The sequence below is a fragment of the Sesamum indicum genome, linkage group LG9, assembly GCF_026168435.1.
Source record: "Sesamum indicum cultivar Baizhima isolate 11 linkage group LG9, ASM2616843v1, whole genome shotgun sequence".
NCBI classification, from domain to species: Eukaryota; Viridiplantae; Streptophyta; class Magnoliopsida; order Lamiales; family Pedaliaceae; genus Sesamum; species Sesamum indicum.
This window is the reverse complement of record NC_142665.1, coordinates 26329932-26352521: the sequence shown is the minus strand read 5'-3', so window position 1 is coordinate 26352521 and position 22590 is coordinate 26329932. Positions and strand designations below refer to the sequence as shown.

At 37.0% G+C, this 22590-nt stretch overlaps 7 protein-coding genes and 1 non-coding gene across 17 annotated transcripts; 3 read left to right on the top strand and 5 right to left on the bottom strand.

Annotated features, from left to right (window-relative positions):
- The first annotated feature begins 1348 nt into the window (after window positions 1-1348).
- Window positions 1349-4398, top strand: LOC105177434 (protein NUCLEAR FUSION DEFECTIVE 4). The gene is made up of 3 exons (XM_011100599.3): window positions 1349-1857; window positions 2580-3505; window positions 3608-4398. The coding sequence occupies exons 1-3, from the start codon at window positions 1522-1524 to the stop codon at window positions 4113-4115; spliced, it is 1770 nt and encodes a 589-aa protein (XP_011098901.1). The 5' UTR covers window positions 1349-1521; the 3' UTR covers window positions 4116-4398.
- A 237-nt stretch (window positions 4399-4635) lies between these two features.
- LOC105177433 (protein transport protein Sec61 subunit gamma) lies at window positions 4636-6813 on the top strand. 7 transcript variants are annotated; one of them, XM_011100596.3, is made up of 3 exons: window positions 4636-4912; window positions 5071-5191; window positions 6579-6813. In XM_011100596.3, exons 1-2 carry the CDS (start codon window positions 4819-4821, stop codon window positions 5184-5186), a joined length of 210 nt encoding a protein of 69 aa, XP_011098898.1. In that variant the 5' UTR covers window positions 4636-4818; the 3' UTR covers window positions 5187-5191; window positions 6579-6813. The 7 variants fall into 7 exon arrangements, with proteins under 7 accessions (XP_011098898.1, XP_011098900.1, XP_011098897.1 ...); XM_011100598.3 differs by having other exon boundaries at window positions 6572-6813; XM_011100595.3 differs by having other exon boundaries at window positions 5071-5195; window positions 6572-6813.
- Window positions 6814-6887: 74 nt separating this feature from the next.
- On the bottom strand, window positions 6888-8875 carry LOC105177432 (large ribosomal subunit protein bL27c). The gene is made up of 3 exons (XM_011100593.3): window positions 8407-8875; window positions 7401-7502; window positions 6888-7330 (listed from the first exon to the last, which is right to left on the bottom strand). Exons 1-3 carry the CDS (start codon window positions 8698-8700, stop codon window positions 7151-7153), a joined length of 576 nt encoding a protein of 191 aa, XP_011098895.1. The 5' UTR covers window positions 8701-8875; the 3' UTR covers window positions 6888-7150.
- Window positions 8876-8995: 120 nt separating this feature from the next.
- On the bottom strand, window positions 8996-9076 carry TRNAL-AAG (transfer RNA leucine (anticodon AAG)). Its single transcript has one exon. It is a non-coding gene; the product is annotated as a tRNA-Leu (tRNA).
- Window positions 9077-10288: 1212 nt separating this feature from the next.
- Window positions 10289-13227, bottom strand: LOC105177431 (putative phytol kinase 3, chloroplastic). Its single transcript, XM_011100592.3, has 6 exons — window positions 12764-13227; window positions 12283-12350; window positions 12071-12202; window positions 11064-11179; window positions 10785-10899; window positions 10289-10713 (listed from the first exon to the last, which is right to left on the bottom strand). The coding sequence occupies exons 1-6, from the start codon at window positions 13031-13033 to the stop codon at window positions 10536-10538; spliced, it is 879 nt and encodes a 292-aa protein (XP_011098894.1). The 5' UTR covers window positions 13034-13227; the 3' UTR covers window positions 10289-10535.
- Window positions 13228-13746: 519 nt separating this feature from the next.
- Window positions 13747-15252, bottom strand: LOC105177430 (farnesol kinase, chloroplastic). Of its 2 annotated transcripts, none has more exons than XM_088885361.1 (6): window positions 14977-15252; window positions 14806-14862; window positions 14596-14727; window positions 14412-14524; window positions 14222-14336; window positions 13747-14138 (listed from the first exon to the last, which is right to left on the bottom strand). In XM_088885361.1, exons 1-6 carry the CDS (start codon window positions 14997-14999, stop codon window positions 13955-13957), a joined length of 624 nt encoding a protein of 207 aa, XP_088741487.1. In that variant the 5' UTR covers window positions 15000-15252; the 3' UTR covers window positions 13747-13954. The 2 variants fall into 2 exon arrangements, with proteins under 2 accessions (XP_088741487.1, XP_011098893.1); XM_011100591.3 differs by having other exon boundaries at window positions 14806-14873; window positions 14977-15248.
- Window positions 15253-16695: 1443 nt separating this feature from the next.
- Window positions 16696-18065, top strand: LOC105177429 (ribonucleoside-diphosphate reductase small chain). The gene has a single exon (XM_011100590.3). The coding sequence runs from the start codon at window positions 16880-16882 to the stop codon at window positions 17870-17872; it is 993 nt and encodes a 330-aa protein (XP_011098892.1). The 5' UTR covers window positions 16696-16879; the 3' UTR covers window positions 17873-18065.
- Window positions 18066-19444: 1379 nt separating this feature from the next.
- On the bottom strand, window positions 19445-22239 carry LOC105177428 (mitochondrial import receptor subunit TOM20). 3 transcript variants are annotated; one of them, XM_011100589.3, is made up of 6 exons: window positions 22038-22239; window positions 21865-21943; window positions 21213-21382; window positions 21091-21138; window positions 20697-20783; window positions 19445-19810 (listed from the first exon to the last, which is right to left on the bottom strand). In XM_011100589.3, the coding sequence occupies exons 1-6, from the start codon at window positions 22131-22133 to the stop codon at window positions 19676-19678; spliced, it is 615 nt and encodes a 204-aa protein (XP_011098891.1). In that variant the 5' UTR covers window positions 22134-22239; the 3' UTR covers window positions 19445-19675. The 3 variants fall into 3 exon arrangements, with proteins under 3 accessions (XP_011098891.1, XP_088740577.1, XP_011098890.1); XM_088884451.1 differs by having other exon boundaries at window positions 19445-19817; window positions 20698-20783; window positions 22038-22236; XM_011100588.3 differs by having other exon boundaries at window positions 19445-19813; window positions 22038-22235.
- Between the last annotated feature and the right edge of the window lie 351 nt (window positions 22240-22590).

Genomic DNA, 22590 nt, shown 5'->3' with positions numbered 1-22590 from the left:
TGAACCAATTTGGATTCTACTTACATTTGCATTTTTGGCAATTAATTAAGGTATTGATTATTAGGATGATGACAAGTTAGGTAGCTAGAAATGGCATCAATGTTTAATTTCAGTGGAATGAGTAATAATTATTAAGGGGAATGGAAACATGATATATATATATATATATAAAGAGCTTTTCCTATTCTATGCTGTTATGCAACATAAGTTGTAGAAAACTTTCTTCTTCTTTTTAGGTTTGTTCATTACTAATCATTACCATAAAAATATGAAAAACGTTTCCTTTTATTTTACCCTTCTCCTAAGCCACTATTAAATCACAACTTCCAATATATTTTCAATCAGTAAGTCTACTATTCCAAACACGTTTTTAAATTGAATATTATATTAAACCAACCAACCCAACATACTCTCTAGCTAGTCTCTACAATTGATTTTTCAAACTCTCTCTACTATTTATATAATATCACTGATGTTTTTATTATATTCTGAAATATAAATGTTGTTCTCAAATCAATTTTTGTCGGCCGGAAAATTAAACGGTGGGGTTGGAAAAAGGAATAGTTATATATAATAGTGAAGCAAACAAGTTTGTATTTGAAAAGAGAAGATATGTGGAATGGGATGGAGGTGGAAATGAATACTGAATACTGACCACGTTTTTAGGATTAGCTCATGCACGTATTTGACTGGAGTAACGTAATTAACCTTCTTCCTAATCCTAATAATGCTATGGTATATGTCCAATGCCCATGAACTGGACTACAACATCATCATCATCTCTGACGCTGCTAGCTGTCATTATTCGCTCCTGATTCCTCCACTATGCTCCCCATTTCATTTTTTATTTAGCAAGTGTTGATTCAAGTTTACCCTGAATGTGTCTGCCCAATATTAATTTAACAGACATGCTAAACAACATTATTATTATACTGTTCCAGCACATCTCTGAAGTTGATCAAAAAACAATATAAATTGGCAGCTTCCATCTCAAGTCTTATGGACAGTAGAAAGATGATGAAGACATTTCAAAATATTTGAGTTTTGCTGGCAATACAGTGTTAAATTATATTTTTTTGGGGGGGTGTTTATGGAAATATTGGTGGTTTGATAATAATCATAGCAGATATTCTCTTGTCTTTGGGTCTCCTTTTGACTGCGTGTCAATAATATAATGATAACTATTATGTGTCTGGGTGGCATAAGTCCGGTACAGTGAAACTGTTGCAAGAGTGGCCCGCTTCTTTCCCCTATCTTACATCACTACTAATTACCCATTACCATTTACCATTTTTACCAATTACAATTACCATTACATCCATCCATCATTGTCGCTCGACCCCTCCATACAAAACCTCATTCTAATCAAAGCAAACTCATTCCAAGCTCGCCTTCATTTTCTCCCCAGAAATATAATCTTTTCTTTTTCTATAACTATACCCTCTCTGTCTGTCTGTCTGCCTGCTCAAAATCCAAGAAACTTTAGATTCCCCCGCAAGTCGTGGAACGAACAAATTGAAGATGGGTTGTTTGTCGGAGAGGTTTTCTTCATTCTTCAATAACAGATGGCTGGTTTTTGTGGCTGCAATGTGGATACAATCTTGTGCTGGGATTGGGTATTTATTCGGTAGCATCTCCCCCACGATCAAGACTTCTTTGAACTATAATCAAAGGCAGGTTGCCAGGCTTGGGGTGGCCAAAGATTTAGGGGATAGCGTTGGATTTTTGGCTGCCAGTTTATCTGAGATTTTGCCCTTGTGGGGTGCTGTTCTTGTTGGTGCTATTCAGAATTTTGTTGGATATGGTTGGGTCTGGCTTGTTGTCACGGGTAAAGTTCCCGTTTTGCCGTTATGGGCTGTGAGTATCCATCCCATTTCATTCATCCTGAAGCTTTTCGATCCATTCACTTTCCTTTTTCTGCTATATTGTCTGTTTTCTTTTCCGGGTTTGATCATTGATCTGAAGCTATTCTTACTGTTTCATTAGATATGATGCGAGGCTGTTGATTCTTCTTTATCTTTTCTGGATTTGATGTGATGAATGTGACCAGCTGAGTTCAGCTTTGCATCTCGTCTCCGACCAATACGGAATGTTTAGGACATTTGAGTTTTCAGTTCGAGTTCTTCTGTCTCCATTCTTGAGTTCATTTGAGTGGGCTCTCGTTGTATTCTGAAACTCTTTTGCTGCTTGTGTTTCCTCTTTATTGGCCAAACACGTTTATTTTTGTTTTTATTCGGCAAGAGGTCAAAATAGATGATTAATGTTTCTTCATTGAAACACATATGGATTTGAAGGTGTTCTCTGGAGACTTTCAATCATGGATAAATTGGTTTCTACATGAATAAGTAAAATGTTAACTTTCTCTTTTCTTCCACTCTTTTTCCTTGAGATTTATGAATAATCTCAACTGATATCCTATTATCATTGCGTCTGCTAATGTTCATTTGTGCATTTTGTCCAAAGAGACTATTCTTTAAGGTTTAGAGCATCTTGGCGATTCATATCTCGAGCCAGTCAACTTAGTAAAGCATTTCATCCCCCTTTTCTCTACCTTAGCGACTTTGTCCTTTGATATGCAGATGTGCATTCTTATCTTTGTGGGAACAAACGGTGAGACCTATTTCAATACAGCAGCTCTCGTCTCTTGCGTGCAAAATTTCCCCAAAAGTCGTGGTCCCGTTGTGGGAATACTTAAGGGCTTTGCGGGGTTGGGTGGAGCAATTTTGACTCAGATATATGCACTGATGCATTCTCCTGACCATGCTTCTCTGATATTTATGGTTGCTGTTGGCCCAACAATGGTGGCTATTGCTCTGATGTTCATCATCAGGCCTGTGGGAGGTCACAAACAACTAAGGTCGTCCGATGGGTTTAGTTTCTCTATTATTTATAGCATATGCCTTCTTTTGGCTGCTTATTTGATGGCGGTCATGCTTGTGGAAGATTTAGTTGATTTAAGCCCAACTGTTATTACAATCTTCACGCTGATTCTATTTGTTCTTCTGTTGATTCCCATCGCTATCCCTGTCACCCTGAGTTTTTCTTGGGAGGCAAGATCATCGGTGGAAGAGGCACTTCTACCTGACCAACAGAAACAAGAGACTGACAAATCTGAAGAAGCTCAAGATATCATATTTAGCGAAATTGAAGATGAAAAGCCAAAAGAAGTAGATCTACTTCCTGCATCCGAGAGGCAAAAGAGAATTGCTCAACTTCAGGCAAAACTTGCCCAAGCTGCTGCAGAAGGAGCAGTTAGAATCAAGAAAAGAAGGCCACACAGAGGGGAGGATTTCACTTTGATGGAGGCATTGATAAAGGCAGATTTTTGGCTTATCTTTTTCTCCCTTCTCTTAGGCTCTGGTTCCGGTTTGACTGTGATTGATAATTTGGGACAGATGAGCCAGTCTTTGGGCTATGATAATACTCATGTATTCGTTTCCATGATCAGCATTTGGAACTTTCTTGGCCGTATTGGTGGTGGTTACTTCTCTGAGAAGATCGTCAGGTACAAATCCCAGCTGCTTGCTCTACAGCATGTGCTTTAATTTTTGCATGATATTATCTTCTTCAATTCTTTCTCACAATAAAACTACCATACTGTCGACAGCGATTATGCATATCCAAGGCCCGTAGCTATGGCTGCTGCCCAAGTCATAATGGCGATTGGGCATTTCTTCTTTGCTATGGGTTGGCCCGGGGCAATGTATGTTGGAACTCTTCTTGTCGGGCTTGGCTATGGAGCACACTGGGCAATAGTACCAGCTGCTGCCTCCGAGTTGTTTGGCTTGAAAAAGTTTGGGGCTTTATACAATTTTCTTACTCTAGCAAATCCCGCTGGTTCTTTAGTATTCTCTGGTCTCATTGCCAGTAGCATATATGACAGAGAAGCAGAGAAACAAGCTCATGCGGGCAATCTTGGGCGACGTAGTTTATTATCTTCTTTTTCAAGTTTCGTCCACGCAGAAGAACCTCTAAAGTGCAATGGCGCCATTTGCTTCTTCCTAACTTCGTTGATCATGTCGGGGCTCTGCATAATTGCTGTTGTTTTGAGTATGATTCTTGTTTATAGAACAAAGACAGTTTACGCTCACCTTTACGGTAGATCTCGGAGGTAACTTGAGAAATGCTGAGGGGGATGAGGTTTACGGTTGGTGATTCCTGAGAAGCTATTTGGAGTTGGTCTAAATGGTATAGAATTATTTGTGTGTTTGTCTTGTGTATCTGGAGGTTTCATAATATAGCTGATATACCATATTCTTTCAGGGAACCATGTGGTGGTTGAGTGAGATTATTTAGTGTGTTTTCTGTCTGTATTTTATATTCTTTGGACATACTGTTTGGCAAATTTTGATCTCCAAAGACAGATTGTGAGATGAAATTAGTGTTGGTTTGTAATAAGTCTCATGCCTATCCCTATGGTTATGGCTTTTTTTTGCACTAGTGCTGTTACTTTTGACTGAAAGTGAAGTTGAAAAACTGAAACTATGTGCAATTGTTATTTCAAAATTGCATTAATTAAAATCAATTCATAAGGAAAAAAGAAAAATTAGAAGAAGCAGAAAACTAAAGAGAAAAACGAAAAAACAAAAAAAAAAAACCAAAACAGAATTTTTATAACCCTACTAACTATGCCCGCCATAGTAAATTGCTGAATCCGAATGGAAAAAGGTTAGTTGGCATGGGCAGTTTTGGCAGCAAAAAAGATCGCTGTGTAAATATCTAGATAAGAATTGGCGCGCTTGCATTTATTCGCTAATTTCGTTTTCGCTCGTCGGAGAAGAAGGAAAAATTGGTAAGCAAAGCAAGCAAAAGGTAAAAATGGATGTATTAGATTCAGTATTCGATCCGTTGAGAGATTTCTCGAAAGACAGCGTTCGTCTTGTTAAGAGATGCCACAAACCTGATCGTAAAGGTGAAATTCCTCGAACCTAGAGTTCTTTCAACACTATTTCGTTTCCTTTTTTTTAAAAAAAAGGGGGATAAATGGATTAGATTGTTTTTGAATGATTAACCGCTGATCTCCTTCGACATTCGTCAGCGAGGACTGATGAATCTATCAACTTTTTGTAGAATTCTCGAAGGTAGCGACGCGAACAGCGATAGGATTTGTGGTTATGGGATTCGTTGGGTTTTTTGTGAAGCTGATTTTTATTCCGATCAATAACATCATCGTTGGATCTGGTTGAGATTTGTAGGTATTTACCCCTGCTCTTTCTCATAAAGTTTTGTATGTACTCGTGCTTATTTCTCTATCTCTTTTGCGTGAAGTGTGGATTTATTATTTCTACTCTATTCTGCTAGTTATGGCTATGTGCGTAACTGAATTCTGCATTCGGATCTATGGACATGTATATCTAGTGCTGAGTTTAATCATCAGATCTTTACTATATAAGAATTAACGAGTCAGTATTACTAGTAATTAAAATGGAACAAGTTCATGCGTAGTGTATCCCTCTGTTTTCCTCTAAAACCAAACACGGAAAGGCTATTTTTTTGTAAGTCATCCCCTAACTCAAATCCAAAATCCAAATACAGTGTCCTAACCCATTCCATTTTCTATCTGAGGGATTAAATTATCTTCTGTCCGGTTCTTATTGTAGAAGTTTGTAATTTAATTTGCCTTTTGCTGGCTATTATTCGAACAACTATTTTCATTTGATATTTCACTTGGCTGTGCTCTTGTATGATTAAATCTTAATAAAGTAATATTGTGCACCAATTGGTTGATTGATTTCATGTCCTAAACTTTTGGAGTAATGATATCTTTATGTTTGCCTTTGCAATTTTCTTTGACTGGAGGACGCCTGTATCCTCTTGGCTATATTATACTCAAATGATAACCAAGAAGTGGTCGAGCATCTTAGATTTGACCTGTTTATCATTTAAAAAAGTTTGTTTACCAGGTCAGCTGTGAGCAGAAGTTGGAATGTCAGAATGTTCGCTGATGTGCTAGCTATCACCGGCTTTATGGCACATTTTATCTACATTTCACTTTGGACTTGCTCTAGTTATGATTATTTCTCGCTCTAGTTCACGATTTATATAGTCTATTCAACTTTGGACTTGCTCATTACCTTTCTGGCATATTGCAGTTGCCTTGTCTCATATTTACTGTAAAAGCCAAGATTCCTAAACGACACTAATTCTTAAATGCGATTAACATCCCTTCTACCGATGATGGGCCGGCACTTTTGGAGTCTGCCGCTATGTAATTAGCATTTCAGCAGAACGGAATGCCCAAGATACTACCTCTGTTGAATTTTGTTAGCATTCTTGAGCATTGCCTAACTGTCTTCTGGTGACAATGACACCTGTTCCCTTGAACTTGATACATGATATCCAATAATAGCTAGATTCTGGAGATTGCTAGTATTATCAATAAGCATATTTATGCTCCTTTAGAGGGGAAAACAATTCTACTTTCCTTTGGGTCTTGCACTGTCTATTCATGAAGGGTCTAGCTTTTATGTCTCCTAGATTGTTTTATACAGCTACATGCCAAGTTGTTTTATTAGTTCAGTCATGTTAATAAAAAGAATTTATCTTGTTTTCTTTACAACTGAACTTTTAGCACGCAGATCTGGTGGAAGCTGAACTGTTGCCAACATTGAGTGGAAAAGCTGGAGAACCACACGTAGAAGATTTCTAGTCATTTGGATCTTTCTTTTGATGCTTGCATTACTTTAAGACATTTGAATTCCATGTGATTGCTAACATGGCATATTGGTCTGTCTTGATAGATTAGGTGATTCTATTTTCAAGATCCAATTTTGCTTGAAGTGAATTATCTATCAGAAACCTTGGCCACCTTTATTCTATGTGTTTAATTAAATTAATAGAAGAAGTAATTAAACAAATAAAATTTGAATCTACAGCATAACAGATAATTGAATAACTAATTAATGAAAAATAAATAAATTTAAGTAAGAGTATTTTAATAGGTTAACATTTCTCTCTTCACATTTTCCCCTTTTGCCCTCTTCTAATGAAGTTTTCTTGATCTTCATTCTTCCCCACCTTTAATATAAATTCACAGAAAATATGACTCATCTCCTCAACAATCGACAGTGCCGTGGCTCTAAAATACACCACCATAAGAAAGAAAACAAACTAAATGATTCCAATTGTGGAGTGCCAGCAAATTGCCAGGCTAACAAGTTGGACTATCTTCAAGGTCTTCAGCAGCAGAAGCTAGCACAAGTTGTGGTTCAGTTACAGTGCCTTCTCTTCTCGCTCTTCTTCGCTCGCGCTGTAATCTGAAGGACTCTCTCTTTCGTGCTCTATAACTATTTGGGTTCTCGGGTTGCACCACTCGGGGATAAACACTTACCTGCATATTTTAGTAAGTTAGGATTCTTCCATTTCTGGAAATGAAAAGGTAAATGAAGATGGATATCTACCTTTTTCTTATCAGGTCCAAACTTCTCAAACTTGACTAGTCCATCTATTAAGGAGAAAAGGGTATGATCCCTACCAAGCCCAACATTCTTCCCCGGATGGAACTGCATGCATGACAGAAAACACCAATGATGTATTAACAAGAAAAACAGATTCAAGTAAAATGACACAGCCCGTATTCAGATATTTTAAAATACTAAATCTGAGCTGAAGTCCTCGATAATGCACTCATTCCCACAGCTTCTACTGATGCTGTCAGCTATACAAAATGAGTATGTCAAACTTGTAAAGATTCAGGTAACATATGAAAGTGGTGCATGAGATAGTACATGGACAACAAAAACACACCTTTTTGCCCAAGTGTCATGAAGGTCAACACGCACAATTATGCAGATAAAATGGGCAGAAGGACTAATATAATTGAGCAGGAGAAGGTTAAAACAAAAGGATAAAAGTGGGACATTGCCAACTTCAAATTCTGTAGATAGAAAACTACTTTAAGCTGCAGCAGATGATACAACACTCATAGCAAAACTTTTTTGATGAAAATTTCTTTAGCATCAACAGCTACTTTTCTAAACAAGATGGATAATATGTTACATCCAAGGAAGATGTCACCAGGCCGAACTGAAAAACCACCGTTCCGTTTATCCTATGTTAACACTTTTCAGACTGAAGTACGTTTATGCACCTTATCACACAGTAAGCTTATTTATATATTTTTATTCTGTAAATGTACGTTTTGATTCCAATGCAAGGTAATCGACAACGAATTGTGATTTATTCACAAAGCAGCGGCAAAAATTTCTACAGGCACAAAATTTCCAGAAATATAGGAAAAACAAGCCTAAACTTAGATGTATGCAAATCAAGCAAAATTCTGCGGAATCCGGAGAATAAAATCAGAATCCTCCAGCGCAAGGCTCTATAGCGTTTTCTTAAGTAAACTCCACATCCAAACACAGAAGAGTAGAATCGAAGAACATAGACATAAAGTAGGGTTCAAACCTTGGTGCCACGCTGGCGAACGATAATGGAGCCAGCCTTTGCGACTTGATCACCGAAGATTTTGACTCCGAGCCTCTGCCCGGGCGAATCACGGCCGTTCTTAGTACTTCCAGCTCCTTTCTTGTGCGCCGACTCAATCGTAAGCGGCGATTTAAACGGGAAGGAAACGGCAATGTTGTGCCCTACATGAATGGGACCGAAGTCGCCTCTGAAGAAGGACGAGGATGAGGTGGAAGCAAGGGAAAGTCCTGTGAACGCCCCTACCAGATTGAAACTCAAACTCGCAGCCGCCATCTTTATCAACAAATGGAATTGCCTGCAAAATGAAACAAAAAAACTGGGGTAAATTTAATCTTTGATTTAAATAACATTTATAATTGATTTTCCATTTCTGGAAGTGAAGTTCTGGTTGGTGCGTGCAAGTGCAAGTGCAAATGTGGTTAGCTTCGTCTGGGAAAAGAAACTTGAAACCTTATCATCGTCAAATGTCGATGGCTTTATCACTGGAACATGTGAGCTCGTCGCAGCTGATTGCTACTTCCTAGTTAATCTGAAAAAATTTACTCAAATCAAAATACAAACACACACATGTGGAGAGTGGGATTTGAACCCACGCCCTTTCGGACCAGAACCTTAATCTGGCGCCTTAGACCAACTCGGCCATCTCCACGGCTCATTCAATCATCGCTAAGAGATATTGAAAAAACGATTCATTAGAGCAGTCACAAACCTTAAACTGATAGATTTACTTGTAATCAACCCCATCATAAATAGCTATGAAACAGTGCAATATTACTTGCAATGACACAATGCTGGGTTCAAAAATCCAGGATCGCAATATGTATTACTGAAGCAGGAGATAGAATAGAGAACCCGATGCCAAGTTTAACAACTAACCTTCTATCTTTGTCGATGAACCACAAAGACATTTTGTGGATCTTGGACTCCACTTTTTTGGCTTGAAAATTATATATACTTGCTGGGTTCTTTGTTTCTCCTTTTTTATTTTCGATTACATGGGATATAATATTTTTTTGATATTGTAAATTTTATTTTCATTTTATGGAGATGGGTTGGGATCCTGATAATTCCAAAAAACTATATATCAATCAGGAAAAATACAATATAACTATAACTAAATAAGATAAAAATATAATATAACGAACAGCAAGTATATGTGTCTGATAAATTAAATAAAATGTTGTTAAAACCCTAGAAAAGTTTCTCATTTTTTCTTTTTTCATAATTAATTCAAAATAATTATATTTTGCAAATATGTAAGTTTAAAAGATTTAAATATATATCACTTTATTAAAGAATTAGACTAAAATTGAACACGTATGAACTTAAATTTGCAATACAAAAACACAAGAAAATAAAAAATACTAAATTTAATTATTTAAAGTGAATAAAATAATTTTTTAGTAATCAAGGTCCAAAGTGGCCTTAGTCATTTAAAACAAAGATAGTGTTTAAGTTATTCTCTCGTAGATGAATGCATAAGTGAATTTTTTCCTACTTTCACGTTTACATATTTGTCTTCAATTATTCATTTCTTGCGCGCATAAGATTGATGACATTTACATGATTTACAATTTTGCGTTTTAATTCCCCACCACATATTAGATATATACATATCAGTAATGGATACATCAATACTACATTCCTATTACCAACAGTATATTTGGCTGCAACGTAAAGCAAACAACTATCAGTTTATACTTGTATAATATTAGTATGTTCACTGTTTTAATTGATATTTTGCCCCTTTTTCTAGGTCTGACGACACAGATGGCAAATCGGGTTCTCATGATATACATCATCGCTTGAACAGGAGGCCCAAGGAACCTTGCACAAATCAACAGAACTACCCCCAAGAAAGTGAGAGATCCATAAACCTTCCACTGATAAACTAGGAATATTGGTCACATTAATTCTGCTACTCCTACACAGTGCTACAAGTACGTGTTAAACGTGTTTACAACAAGAGGTCCACAAGCAACCACAACCAAGAACTCTGACCATAATATATGCAATTATGGTTCAGTCCCATCCCAACAAATATTATATCTTTAACTGGAAGGGTCTTCACATCCAGAAAATAATCTCACTTGCTTATGAGCCTGCACTCAGAGAACTAAACTGCCAACCAACACAGCAGCAAGGGGAACTGTCAGGTTGTCATCAAGTTCGGTGCTTAAAGGATGCGATTCAACTAATGCAGCAGCAATGGACACTATTAAAAACCCCAGGACCATGTTGGTGCTTTCTTGAATGTACCCGAATGAGGAGAAATAGAACATGTATCTGTTGTTGCATTTCACATCAGTGAAACAGTTCAGAAAGTTTAAGCAGATACAAGAGGCAGAGTATATTACCCAACAGAAGCCAAGAAACCAGCACATGCCATAGTAATACTACCAACAACTGATTTATTTTGATTGTACGGAAGCTTCTGGCTTCCAAAACGCCTGCCAACAATATCAGCCATTCCTGCAGAGGAAATTTCTGAAGAAATTACACATATACAAGAATTTGACAAAGATGTTAGAATAAGTATTTCCTTGTTCTGCATATATCTTGGAAAATAACATGCTAGCAAATACTATAATTCAAGAGAAATACTGCAGATGTGGGCTTGCATAGAAAAACAATACCATCACCAGCACAGAGATTACAAACTGCTGCAATTGCTATAGGAGATGTTCTCCAGTAGATGGCACTGGCCAAAGTGATAGTGGAAGCATAGTACAACGGCCCCTTGAGTAGTTCCCTGAATACCAGAGAAACCATTTGCAATATAAGACACCATAAGAATTTCCAGTTCTAAGGAGCAAAAGAAACAGAACCAATGACTACCTCATGTGTTTGGTCGCCGACCTACCATCCAGTCTTACGAGCTTCTACTCAACATGTAGCCCTCAAAGGAGCCTGCCTAACTATTAGCTTATTATAGACTTTCACAATGCAATACTCATGCTTAGTATTCTATGTTCAGGGAACAATATCTCTTTCTTTACCATTTCAACTTTTTCGATAGTTGTAACCAATTAGAAAAGACAGTTCAATATGGGCATGCATTTCCATTTATAGCCATGTCAAGTGCATTGGTGTTTCTTGGAAATCTGATGTCAGATCTCAGTATCATAATCCCTCAACACTTCCAATTTAGTTTGGCACACGGGACAGAAAGTGAAAGCAGTCTCAAGCTACATCTTCTTCACTCCCTGACATGTCTTGAACTGACATAGCATGACTATAGGAGAATCCGACGACTATCAAGTAGCAAGGAACCTTCTCCTTGCTCATTCCATCATTACAAGTTTTCTTCGTCAAGTTGTAATCAATGCAATCCGCCATCAACTACGCTACACCAGAAGTTAACAATAGTAACCCTCTTCAATTATGAAAACCTGGCTACGTGTAACTTCATGCTCTCTATGAGCATCATTCAAATGAACTCGCTATAAATTTCAGTCACATGTGCAGCTTGTCTTGTTCCTAAAACCCACATACTGCCAGATGTCCAAGAGAAATGGCAGGTTTCTATAATTTTCAGACAGAGACATGTAATCATTCATATAAAATAACTAAGGAAATGAAATTAAGTGTAATACTACTGGTAGCACCTCAACAAAATGATTTCTATTGCATTAGCATGTACCTATAGTCACCAAATCTGCTCATGGACTTGACAGTTGCATCATCCTTCCATATTCCAAGACCCAAAAGAAGCATCTTAATTATATTGATACCAGGAATAAGGGCTGCTAAAATTGCTCCCTGACGTCCAGAACTGTGAAACATTACCATTAGCTCATCTAATAGTAACATGTCACCTAGAATGAAAAGCTTTATATTAGTATCATGTGTTACCTGAACATAGGCCAGCAAAGCATGAATGCTAATCCAACAGTCACGTGTACAAGCTTCCTATTAAGTTTCTAAACAACATGAAAAAGAAAAAGTAAGAGGAAATATGGGGGAAAGAGGATAACTCAATAATCAGGAGTAACAAGCATTTCTTTATATCTGTGCAACAGCTATAGATGGAAATCTGGCAGAATTTTTCGGATAAAACTTATGCAAGGATCAATACAAAGAATTTCAGAATATTAATAACGACGATCACTAAGCTATTCCTCCTATCTCTGACACGGAACAACGATTTACAGGTATATATAGTCAATTAAGACAGCAAGTAAGTTTGAGTTCAATATATTTGAAATATAAACATATTATACAGAAAAGCAACCTCTCAAAATTCCAAATCTTATCTTAGGCGACAAAGACATGATAAGTAGTCATTCGCGAGCATAAACATCGAAGAGACCAGAAATCGGAGAAAACAGTCAACCTGGTCAAAGACGCCTCTCTTAGCCGTTTGTTCCCAAATTTTAAGCAAGGACAAGGCAATTCCACCGGACAAACCGGTGGCGATGGCGTCACTGACCACTGTGGTACCCGAAAACATGGCCGCTGCTCTCTTCAGTTCCCGGCGAATCCTCCTCCTCCTTGGCTTCACTTTAGGCAGCTGAACGAATCCGAAGAAATGTGTTTTAAAGGAGCAGCAAAAATTGGAAGTCGATCTGGGGGGAATGGAGAAGTAGGCAATTGTCGATGCCATAACCCGTGGAGGTTTGGAGGGAGAACTTGTGTTGACAGCTACGCCATAGAACCGTAAATGCTCAGCGGTCACGTGGTTTGATCACGTACGCCCCATCGCTGCATAGGCTCTATGTGGGGGAGTGGGACCCTTTATTTATAATCAGCAAAGCCCAGAGAGTACGTACCCTTTTTTTTTCCATCCAACTGAAGAAAATTATCAAATTCAAAATTGACAATTTTCCCCCCAAAATTACACTTTGTTTTTATTTTTAAAATATCTATAGCAAATAACATTATTTCCCAAATCTAATTCTATTTTTCAAAGCAAACACTCTTTGAAGTCTTTATATTATTTTTGAAAACAAATGTATGAAATATGTTTTCTCAAACAAAGTATTTGATCTATTGATCAACTCAATTGGCAAAATTCTGAATTCACAACTATCAAGTTCAATTTAAATTTTCGTAACGATAAATTATGAATAGTGTTAGTTGGAATTTATTCATTACAAATAATAACTGTCAATCTTTAATAGAAAATAGCATGTCATTTCTTTCACTATGTAGTATTTCTTCCCATATCCCTACCGCAATGTGTTATTTGTTTTTTTTTTTTCTTTTTAAATACTCTCAATTTTTATATTTGATATTCTCAATTTGAATCATCAAAGCAATATGAACCCGCAACAAGAATTTCAAACTTTTAATTAAAGCTAGTAAATATAAATGTCATTTACCTTAAATTATTATTTATTAACAGAATATGTAGATTACACCGTACACACAACACAAGCATTGCATTCCAATTCCCTATTGCTGCGACATTCAATAGGAAATAGAAAAAATAACATACTAAGCGGATTGTTTATTTTTTTAATATATACACAACACCTATATAAGGTTAGCATTATATATTTTATTTGAAATAGAAAATGTGATGTCAAAGAAGAAAGGTGGCGAGCATGAAGGAGGCGAGAGGCACGGTGAGATTGTCATCAAGTGTAGGGCTGAAGGGAAAGGATTCAACCAGTGCAGAAGCCACAGACACAAGGAAGAATCCCAAGACCATGTTTGGAGTTGCTTCAATTTCAATGTACTCCAACCAAGAGAAGTAGTACATATATCTGTTGCAAAAGATACCAATTTCTGAGCGTGTGTGTGTGTGTGTAGGGGAATGAATGAATATGGGTGTGTATGGATTAATTACAATAGGGAAGCGAGGAAGGCAGCCAGTGCCATGCCGAAGCTACCCGCGAATGTTTTGCTTTTATTGTATGGAAGTTTGGATCCACCAAACCGTCTCCCTGCAATATCAGCTACACCTGATAGCATCCCAAAAAAATGCATCTTTAAATCGCCTTTTAACGCATACACACAAATTCTGTAAATGCATTTACCATCTCCAGCGCAGAGACTGCAGATTACAGCAATGGCCAAAGGTGTTCTCCAGTAGAAAACAGTTGTGAAAGCGATTGACAAAACATAAGCCAGTGTTGCCTGGACCAAATCCCTGGAGATTGATGGTGATCCTGAGTTACAAACAAGAGGGATGTAGCCAAAATGAAGTAGAGGGAAATTAACCTGGAATCTCGGTATCTTTGTAGAAGCTTGATAAGTTGGTGTTCCTTTTGAGTAATAAGTGCGGGAACAAGTAGTTTGAAGACGCATAAACCCGGAATAAGTGCTGCACAAACTCTTCCCCACAGATCACCACTGATCCAACTCACATCACCCATTAATTATTTCACTAATTCACTACCTACTAACGCAATAAGATGAGTAGTGAATTACCTGAACATTGGCCAGCAAAGCATCACAATCAGTCCCGCGCTAATATGGATAAGCTTCCTGTATAGATGCTTTTTTTTTATTTCACACACAAAAGGAAACAAGAATCAAATAATAACAACACACATATTCACATTTAAAAGGTATAGAATAATAAAGTAAGTAGGAGAGTACGATGTGAATGAGAGCCAGATCATATGTTAACTTGAAAAATGCGATTACTAGTTGACACACTCCAAAGGAGAATACAGCGGCGAAAAGGTCAGCAGCAATCGACCCATCTCCCATTTTTATTTCTTAACCACAGGAGAGAATGAAGTTCTTATATTCTTTTCACTTCATAAAACAACTTCACACCTCCTCAACTCAACTACCTACTTTTGCTTTCCATTTTATCTCTCTATTTATACTTTTAACTCAACCCATTTCTGTAACTCTATAAATAAGCCCATTTTTCTACCTCTACTTAACTTCCCATCTTCTCTCTTATGAAATTTCATATCTTTTTTTTCGTAATCTTTTAATATTTTATTTATCTAATTAATATATTTTCTAAAAAGTAATTAAATTTTTAAAAAAATTTGAATTAATTGTAGACATGTATTTGAGTATATTGTATAATATTATTGATGAATGGATTGAAAGGTGGCTATATTTGGCATATCGTATCATGTGATCATGTATCAAGTGTGTTTTCATGAAAAATCGAGCAATGTCTTTAAAAATAAAAAGTAATTCATATATAGTAATATTTTCTTGATTAGATAAATAATGTGAAATTTGTACGCATAATACATAAATACAAAATGTAATATAAGATATGATGCCGATCTGTAATAAAGCTAAATCGAATTGCTTAATTTAGATGGTGTTTATTATGAGAAGGAGATCATACAAATATTGCTTGAAAATTGACACCACACCTCTCATATATGTGGAAGTGTGAAGGACGCAAAAAATTTACATAATGTTTGGTTTTGTTTTTAACTTGTTTTGGGGAGATAGAGAAAGAAAAACAAAGATAAACAAAAATAAGTTAGAGATAGTTTTTATGTTTGGATTTGTTTTTAGAGATACTATAAAATAAGTATAATATATTTGATGTTGGGTAGTGGGGAGACAAAAAGTATTGTTCATTGTCAAATCACGTCTTTTTTATATATATTTATATATATATGTATAAAAATATATATAATTTATTTAGTTGTGAGTGATTTAAAATAAATATTATTTTTTAATTAATTATATTTTTTGGAAAAAGTAATTCAAACTATTTTAAAATAATCAAAAATATATTCAAAATCTACAAAACTAAGCAAACCAAACATACTCTATATTTTGGCCCATCTTAAAATCAAAATGGATGCATGAGGAAATCTATGGCGCTCTATGACCTGGTACGTGCATAATTTTCAAATTAGAGTTCCCCATTTGGATTAATGTGTTTGAATTCAAAGGAAATGAGTGGCGCCAAATGAAGCAGCGGGAGCTTCCCTCGCAAGTTTTATGGCACGTTGGATTTGAAATTTGAAATCAATCACTATCCTATCCTCTACGCTCCCCAAACTCAAATAATAGCACCACAATTATTACTACATTAACATCTCCTATTCCATCTCTATAACTCATAAATTATATGAAGATAGAAAAAACATAATTTTATGTCATCAAAGTTTAATACATTTTCTTACATTACACAACTCATCTATTTTTTTAAATTAATTGGCTGACTCAATTAAATTTAGTTGGATTAAACTTTTCCAGCCCACTAAGAATTCACCAATTTAGGTTGTTATTATTATTATTATTATATACATCAAAAAACTAAGCATAATAATTCAAAGCACGGGCGGCACAAAGTTTATTGTTCATTAATTACTCCTTTTGAAATCAGCAAATTCTGAATTCAGTCTCCCGCAAGCTTCGCCCCCCCACAAAATTTTCAAAATCCCGCGCTTACAAATCTTATTTAAGTTCCTCACAACATCCCTTCTCCTTTCTCAAATCACACACCCAATTAACTCTTTCTCTTTCGTTTGCATCCAAGAATTCTTCTTCTCTAGTCTTCCCTGTAAAGATGCCTTCCATCCCAGAAGAACCTCTCCTCGCCCCCAACCCCGACCGCTTCTGCATGTTCCCCATCCAGTACCCACAAATCTGGGAAATGTACAAGAAAGCCGAAGCGTCCTTCTGGACTGCGGAGGAAGTGGATTTGTCCCAAGACCTCCGCCACTGGGAAAACCTCACTTCTGACGAGAAGCATTTCATCAAACACGTTCTCGCCTTCTTCGCCGCCTCTGATGGCATTGTTTTGGAGAACCTTGCTGGACGCTTCATGAAGGAAGTTCAGGTCTCCGAGGCTCGTGCCTTCTATGGGTTTCAGATTGCCATTGAGAACATCCATTCCGAGATGTATAGTCTTTTGCTTGAATCCTATATAAAGGATTCGGCCGAGAAGAACATGCTTTTTCGCGCAATCGAGACTGTCCCATGTGTGGAGAAGAAGGCTAAATGGGCTTTACGCTGGATCGATGGCTCTGAAACTTTTGCCGAACGATTAATCGGATTTGCTTGTGTGGAAGGCATATTTTTCTCGGGAAGCTTCTGTGCAATATTTTGGCTGAAGAAGCGTGGTTTGATGCCGGGTTTAACTTTCTCCAACGAATTAATCTCACGGGATGAGGGTTTGCACTGCGATTTTGCGTGCTTGCTTTATAGTTTGTTGAAAATGAAGTTGAGCGAGGAGAAAGTGAAGGCGATAGTGGCGGACGCGGTGGACATTGAAAGGGAGTTTGTGTGCGATGCGCTGCCTTGCGCGTTGGTGGGGATGAATGGAGAATTGATGAGTCAGTACATTAAGTTTGTGGCTGATAGATTGCTGAATGCATTGGGGTATGGGAAGTTGTATTATGTCCAAAACCCGTTTGATTGGATGGAGTTAATAAGTTTGCAAGGGAAGACTAATTTCTTTGAGAAAAGAGTGGGGGAGTATCAGAAAGCCTCTGTTATGTCCAGTTTGAATGGGAATGGAGCAGCAACTCATGTCTTCAAATTGGACGAGGATTTCTGATTTCACATTTACTTGAATTATAGTTTATTTTTAAGTCTAGATTTTTGGTGTGTGATGTAGGAGTTTATAATTCATAATTTCTTGTTGTTTGTAGGTTTATTCACGAAATTTTAAAGCATGGGAATGTTACAATAGGAACTTGTTTTCTTGTGCATATATAAAACTACAATGATGAAAAGCATGTTTTTTTGGATCTCTTGGTATTGATGTTTAAGTTAGAGTCTTTGGTAAATTTTATGCTGCTATGTCGAGTGATGAGTTCATTTTTTGTTGGTGAGGATTGTGGAATTGTGTCCATGAGTTTCCCCCCTCTTTGGTGTGGTTACAGTGGGGGGTGGGTTTATTAGCAGAATTCACAACATTGTAACTCATAGGTGTGCATTCAAAGTTCAAAAGCTGGTGTCTATTGTCCAAGACTCGGTATGGGTGTTTTTTACTGAGCACTTAGCGGAAAATAGACAGCCGAAAAGAAAGAGATTAACACAAGATATCTCAATTTTATGTCCATAATCAATTAGCTACAACAGAATAATTGATCCTTGGGTTCTCTTCTCTTGCATTTACCCAGAACATGGTATTCAAAGCAAGACTAATGATATATCCTTGGTTTCTCTTGCATCACTGAAACAGAAATTTTAAACCTCAGAATCGGAATGGAACAACCCATGCCTCCAAATTGGACGAGGATTTCTGATTTTATAATAGTTGAATTATAGTTTATTTTAACTCTAGATTTTAGGTATGTTGAGAATGTTATAATATGAATCCGGGAAATGTAGACTATAATCAAACAATCAATCACTTGATGCTTGGCGAAAATATTGCAAAAAAAAAACTAGAAATCCACAGAGTGGGCGAAGGTGGATAAAGCAAAGGGTGTAAAGTCAGAGGAGGTTGAAGTAGCAGAGATGGAGGAGGCGGAGGTGGAAGCGACAGAGGCGGAGGCAGAGTTGAAACTTGACAGAGAGTGGTGAATCCAGAGGTATGGCATTCATGAAGAAGATGGGAAATTTGAGTCTGGTTCTTGACAGGTAAGAGCGGGTATTTTACCCGACCCAGACACAATTAATTTAATTCTATGGATCTAAATCTAATTTAAAGATAGGGGTCCAGGTCTGGACTTGGACCCATTATAATGGGTTTGGGCTTGGGCAACTTTGACCCATTGACAGGCCTACCTCAAGCACATTCAATCGGCGGCAAACGGAACATGTCAAGCGCAATCATCACTTTTAATCGTCCTCACAGATCTCTCTGAGATCATGGAACATGAACAAATATAAAAAAGCAGGTGGGTCAAAATTCCAAAAACCGATCATCTGAGTTCAGCAGACAGATAAAAACATGAAAGAAAATCGACACGCGGGGGAAAATTGCATGGTGTTGAGAACAATCCAAGGCACGGAATTATTAGAAATAGCACTTTTTACTATCTAAATATTTAATATAAAACCTACCAAAAATGATAAATAAATAATAAAAAGAAAGAGGGCTATCATAACTATTAGCACAAATCAACATGCAGCGTATGGTAGGGCATCTCGGAAAATAAAAGAATTGCAAATATCAATATTAGCTAACAGCTAACAAATATAGATAAAATGCTTCAAGACTTAAAGTGTGAACATAAAAAGGAAAGACAAATAAAACAGTAGGAAGACTGACGTAGCCGAATGCCTATGTTAAATAAATTTAACTAAAAGGAAGAAACTGGGACTCTCTAGACAATCCCACCCACCCAAAGAGTTCCTTTTGGCAGGAGCAGAGGACACCAGCCAAATCATAGAAAGCAAATGCCCCAATTTATCTCGGAGGTGGAGGCACATTAGATTTTGCAAATCCCAACCATGTCACAATGCCAACGGCAAGGATTATCCATCCAAAAATGTCATATTTGAGTTGGCTGCCTTTGCTCTTCTTTGTGCTCTGCTGCTGCTGCTGCTGCAGAAAATGTAGCATACAATCATTAAATAAGTCGCATGCTACCAAGAATAAGGTGGTCCAAAAACTGCTACCATTAAACTAGCAATAAACTAAGAAACAACTGAATCAACATGAGCAAAGGTAATAAAAATTCACAATGCAATTTGCTTCAGTTGTCTACACTTTACAAGTCCTCCTTTTGGCCCCAAGAAAGGAGGGGATGAAGGTGATAATAAGACAATATTAGCTATCAGAAGTAATCTTTTCAAAAACAGAACACCAAACGCTTCATTTCAAGAATTCATTTTGCATTTTGGTATACTATCAAATCTTCCGTCAGTATGGATTCACAAATATCACCACATATAACTCAAACTTAAAGTCAAACAATGAAGGTGGAGCAGCCTTTCTGAGTTAGCAATGAGGGTGGTGATTGGGACCAGGTAAAAGGGGGTTGAATAGTGGCAAGCCTGGAGGATGGGCAGGTGGCAGACATTAGTGTAATGCCTGGACAATGAGGTCTTTTGGCAAAGGGCTTATCTGTGCAAACATAGGTGAGGCAGGCGTGTCTGGCAGCAAATTTAGGTTTAGCACTAGCATGTGGAAGGGACGAAAAGCAAAAATGAGGGAGGAGTAACTGTTCATCAGCTTTACCCTAGCTTAAACCTTAATTGAGAAAGGAAAGGAGATCCTTGGACTCTTTTTAAACTTGGGAAGTGTTCATTAGTAATCAAGTATTCTCAATCTTTGTTATATTACCTAAAAACAAAAGGAAAGCTTAGCCTAAACTGACCATAAAATCCCCCGTGATTCCACAAAATCAAATGCAGCCTCAAAGATAATCGCAGATGGTCAAAGAAGCATATTTCTGCATTCAAACATCCAAAGATAGATGCTTTACCTTTGTAGTAGAAGATGGCGGCGGGCCTGGAGCCATACCCTGCTGACCTAGACCATGCTTGTGGATCTCCACATGTAATTTAGGAGCCTTAAGAAAAACAAATACATAAGTCGACATAATATGCTTATATCCGAGGAAGCCAAGATATGTATTGTTATAACCACAGTTGGAGCCCAAAATTTTGTTCTTACTCATGCTCAGACAATGTGTAGAAAGGGTATATTACAAATCATATAATGACAACAAACAAGCAATGCCAAATAGTCACGACCTCAACAAGTCACAAAATTATACTTGGAAACAAATGAGAGAGAAAGCTATTCATTTGTAATCCATCCACACAAGATGCTGATGAGTACAAGACTATGATGAAGAGAAACAACAGTAAATGTACCTTTGCAGCCACTTCTAAAGATTTCTTATAAAGTTCGTTTTGTGGTTCCTGCACCGAACAATTGGGAGTAATTCAGCAAAGAAATTTGAAAGTATAAGCAAACAGTCCTTAACTAAATGTACCAGTTCATATGCTTGCTCAAAGTACTGTGTTGCTTTATGGAAGTCACCCCTAGCCTCATCAAGATCGGGTATCAGAAAAGCATTAGATGTATATGCATTTCCGAGGCACCAGAGCGCATCATGCTTTCTAGGGTTAACAACCAGTGCCTCCTCTAGCCTGTCTATAGCATCTACAAGAAATTCAAGTAGCTCAAGCTTTGAAATGAAGAGCTAGTTTCCAGCCTCTCTATTACCCTAAAAACAAGCCAAAAATGCACATCCATGCGATATAACATTCAACACAAAATATATGTAGAACATTATATCACTATTCTATCATATATATTGCTAGATGATTGACTAGATTATTTCCAAAGAATGAGCGCCTCATATTTCTAATCGTGTTTAACTAATACAAAATAATTTCAACAGACTTGTGATGAATTTAATATAACATGGACAAACACAGTAAAATAGAAGGTAACAGAGTAGCTGCATCACTATTCCAAACTCAAACTCCAGATTCTCGACTCCGTAACGTACATTCCTTTCAATTAGTTTCATAAACAAAAACAGTTGTACTGCAGTTCAGCTAAAAACTAACACAAGGCAAACCAAAAAAATTCAAAAACTAGTGTAGAAAGTAGAAGGTATTACAGAGTAGGAATTGAACCTTGAATCATCTTCTTCGACTCGTCACCGTTCTGAAACTGCGATAACTCGAGCAACACTCCTCCCCATCTAGTGAGATTCTGCAAAAACCAGTTAAACAATGATTAGTACTTAACAAAAGAAATAGCACAGAAAAACTAGACAAGGAGAGTGCTCCTAAAAGCGTATACGTACATCAGCATCCAGAGGGTCTTTATCATAGGTAGCTTCCGCTGTTCTGCGAGCGTGCTCGAAGAAAAGGAGGCGATCGAAATCGTTTGACATCTCCATGTTTCCGTCGACTGATAAATCTTTTCCTTCTTCTCGGGATTTTATTTCTCCAGAAGAAAAGAAGGGGTCTCTGCTTAGGGCTGTTGTGATTTTATAACGAATTTGGAGAGCCCCTTTGGGCTTTGAAACAGTGGACACACAGTTTTACTGATTGGCCATACTGTAAATAAACGTACGGCCTTTTCAATAGTCAAATGAATGTGGGCTGAGTTCTGTTTCAACTCCACCCAATCCTACTTAATATAAAAAGAAAAAATTATTTATTTATTTATTTTTAACAGATGGTGACTATATCAATTTCTTTCTTTTTGTACTGATAATACTCTTTAATATTTTTTTCCTGTTTAAAATGTAATTTATTTATTTATGTTTTTAATTTTTATTTACAATATATTTTAAAATATCAAAATTTATTTATTATATGCATGTAAAATGTATACCACAACTGTTTGTAGTA

Excerpts from the sequence above, each read along its gene's own strand:
- LOC105177429 (XM_011100590.3), top strand. The coding sequence starts at position 16,880 with ATGCCTTCCATCCCAGAAGAACCTCTCCTCGCCCCCAACCCCGACCGC.
- LOC105177433 (XM_011100596.3), top strand. The coding sequence starts at position 4,819 with ATGGATGTATTAGATTCAGTATTCGATCCGTTGAGAGATTTCTCGAAA. Across the intron at positions 4,913-5,070 it reads CCACAAACCTGATCGTAAAG|AATTCTCGAAGGTAGCGACG; the intron begins GTGAAATTCCTC and ends AACTTTTTGTAG.
- LOC105177430 (XM_011100591.3), bottom strand. The coding sequence starts at position 15,090 with ATGGGAGATGGGTCGATTGCTGCTGACCTTTTCGCCGCTGTATTCTCC. Across the intron at positions 14,874-14,976 it reads ATCTGGCTCTCATTCACATC|CATCTATACAGGAAGCTTAT; the intron begins GTACTCTCCTAC and ends ATAAAAAAAAAG. Across the intron at positions 14,525-14,595 it reads CAAAGATACCGAGATTCCAG|GGATTTGGTCCAGGCAACAC; the intron begins GTTAATTTCCCT and ends ATCAATCTCCAG.
- LOC105177431 (XM_011100592.3), bottom strand. The coding sequence starts at position 13,033 with ATGGCATCGACAATTGCCTACTTCTCCATTCCCCCCAGATCGACTTCC. Across the intron at positions 12,203-12,282 it reads CTTTGCTGGCCTATGTTCAG|TTCTGGACGTCAGGGAGCAA; the intron begins GTAACACATGAT and ends AATGTTTCACAG. Across the intron at positions 10,714-10,784 it reads GGTTTCTTGGCTTCTGTTGG|ATACATGTTCTATTTCTCCT; the intron begins GTAATATACTCT and ends ATGCAACAACAG.
- LOC105177428 (XM_088884451.1), bottom strand. The coding sequence starts at position 22,133 with ATGGAGATGTCAAACGATTTCGATCGCCTCCTTTTCTTCGAGCACGCT. Across the intron at positions 21,944-22,037 it reads AAGACCCTCTGGATGCTGAT|AATCTCACTAGATGGGGAGG; the intron begins GTACGTATACGC and ends TGGTTTTTGCAG. Across the intron at positions 19,818-20,697 it reads CCGCCATCTTCTACTACAAA|GCAGCAGCAGCAGCAGCAGA; the intron begins GGTAAAGCATCT and ends GCTACATTTTCT.
- LOC105177432 (XM_011100593.3), bottom strand. The coding sequence starts at position 8,700 with ATGGCGGCTGCGAGTTTGAGTTTCAATCTGGTAGGGGCGTTCACAGGA. Across the intron at positions 7,503-8,406 it reads TTCGCCAGCGTGGCACCAAG|TTCCATCCGGGGAAGAATGT; the intron begins GTTTGAACCCTA and ends TCATGCATGCAG. Across the intron at positions 7,331-7,400 it reads TTGGACCTGATAAGAAAAAG|GTAAGTGTTTATCCCCGAGT; the intron begins GTAGATATCCAT and ends TAAAATATGCAG.
- LOC105177434 (XM_011100599.3), top strand. The coding sequence starts at position 1,522 with ATGGGTTGTTTGTCGGAGAGGTTTTCTTCATTCTTCAATAACAGATGG. Across the intron at positions 1,858-2,579 it reads CCGTTTTGCCGTTATGGGCT|ATGTGCATTCTTATCTTTGT; the intron begins GTGAGTATCCAT and ends TTTGATATGCAG. Across the intron at positions 3,506-3,607 it reads TTCTCTGAGAAGATCGTCAG|CGATTATGCATATCCAAGGC; the intron begins GTACAAATCCCA and ends TACTGTCGACAG.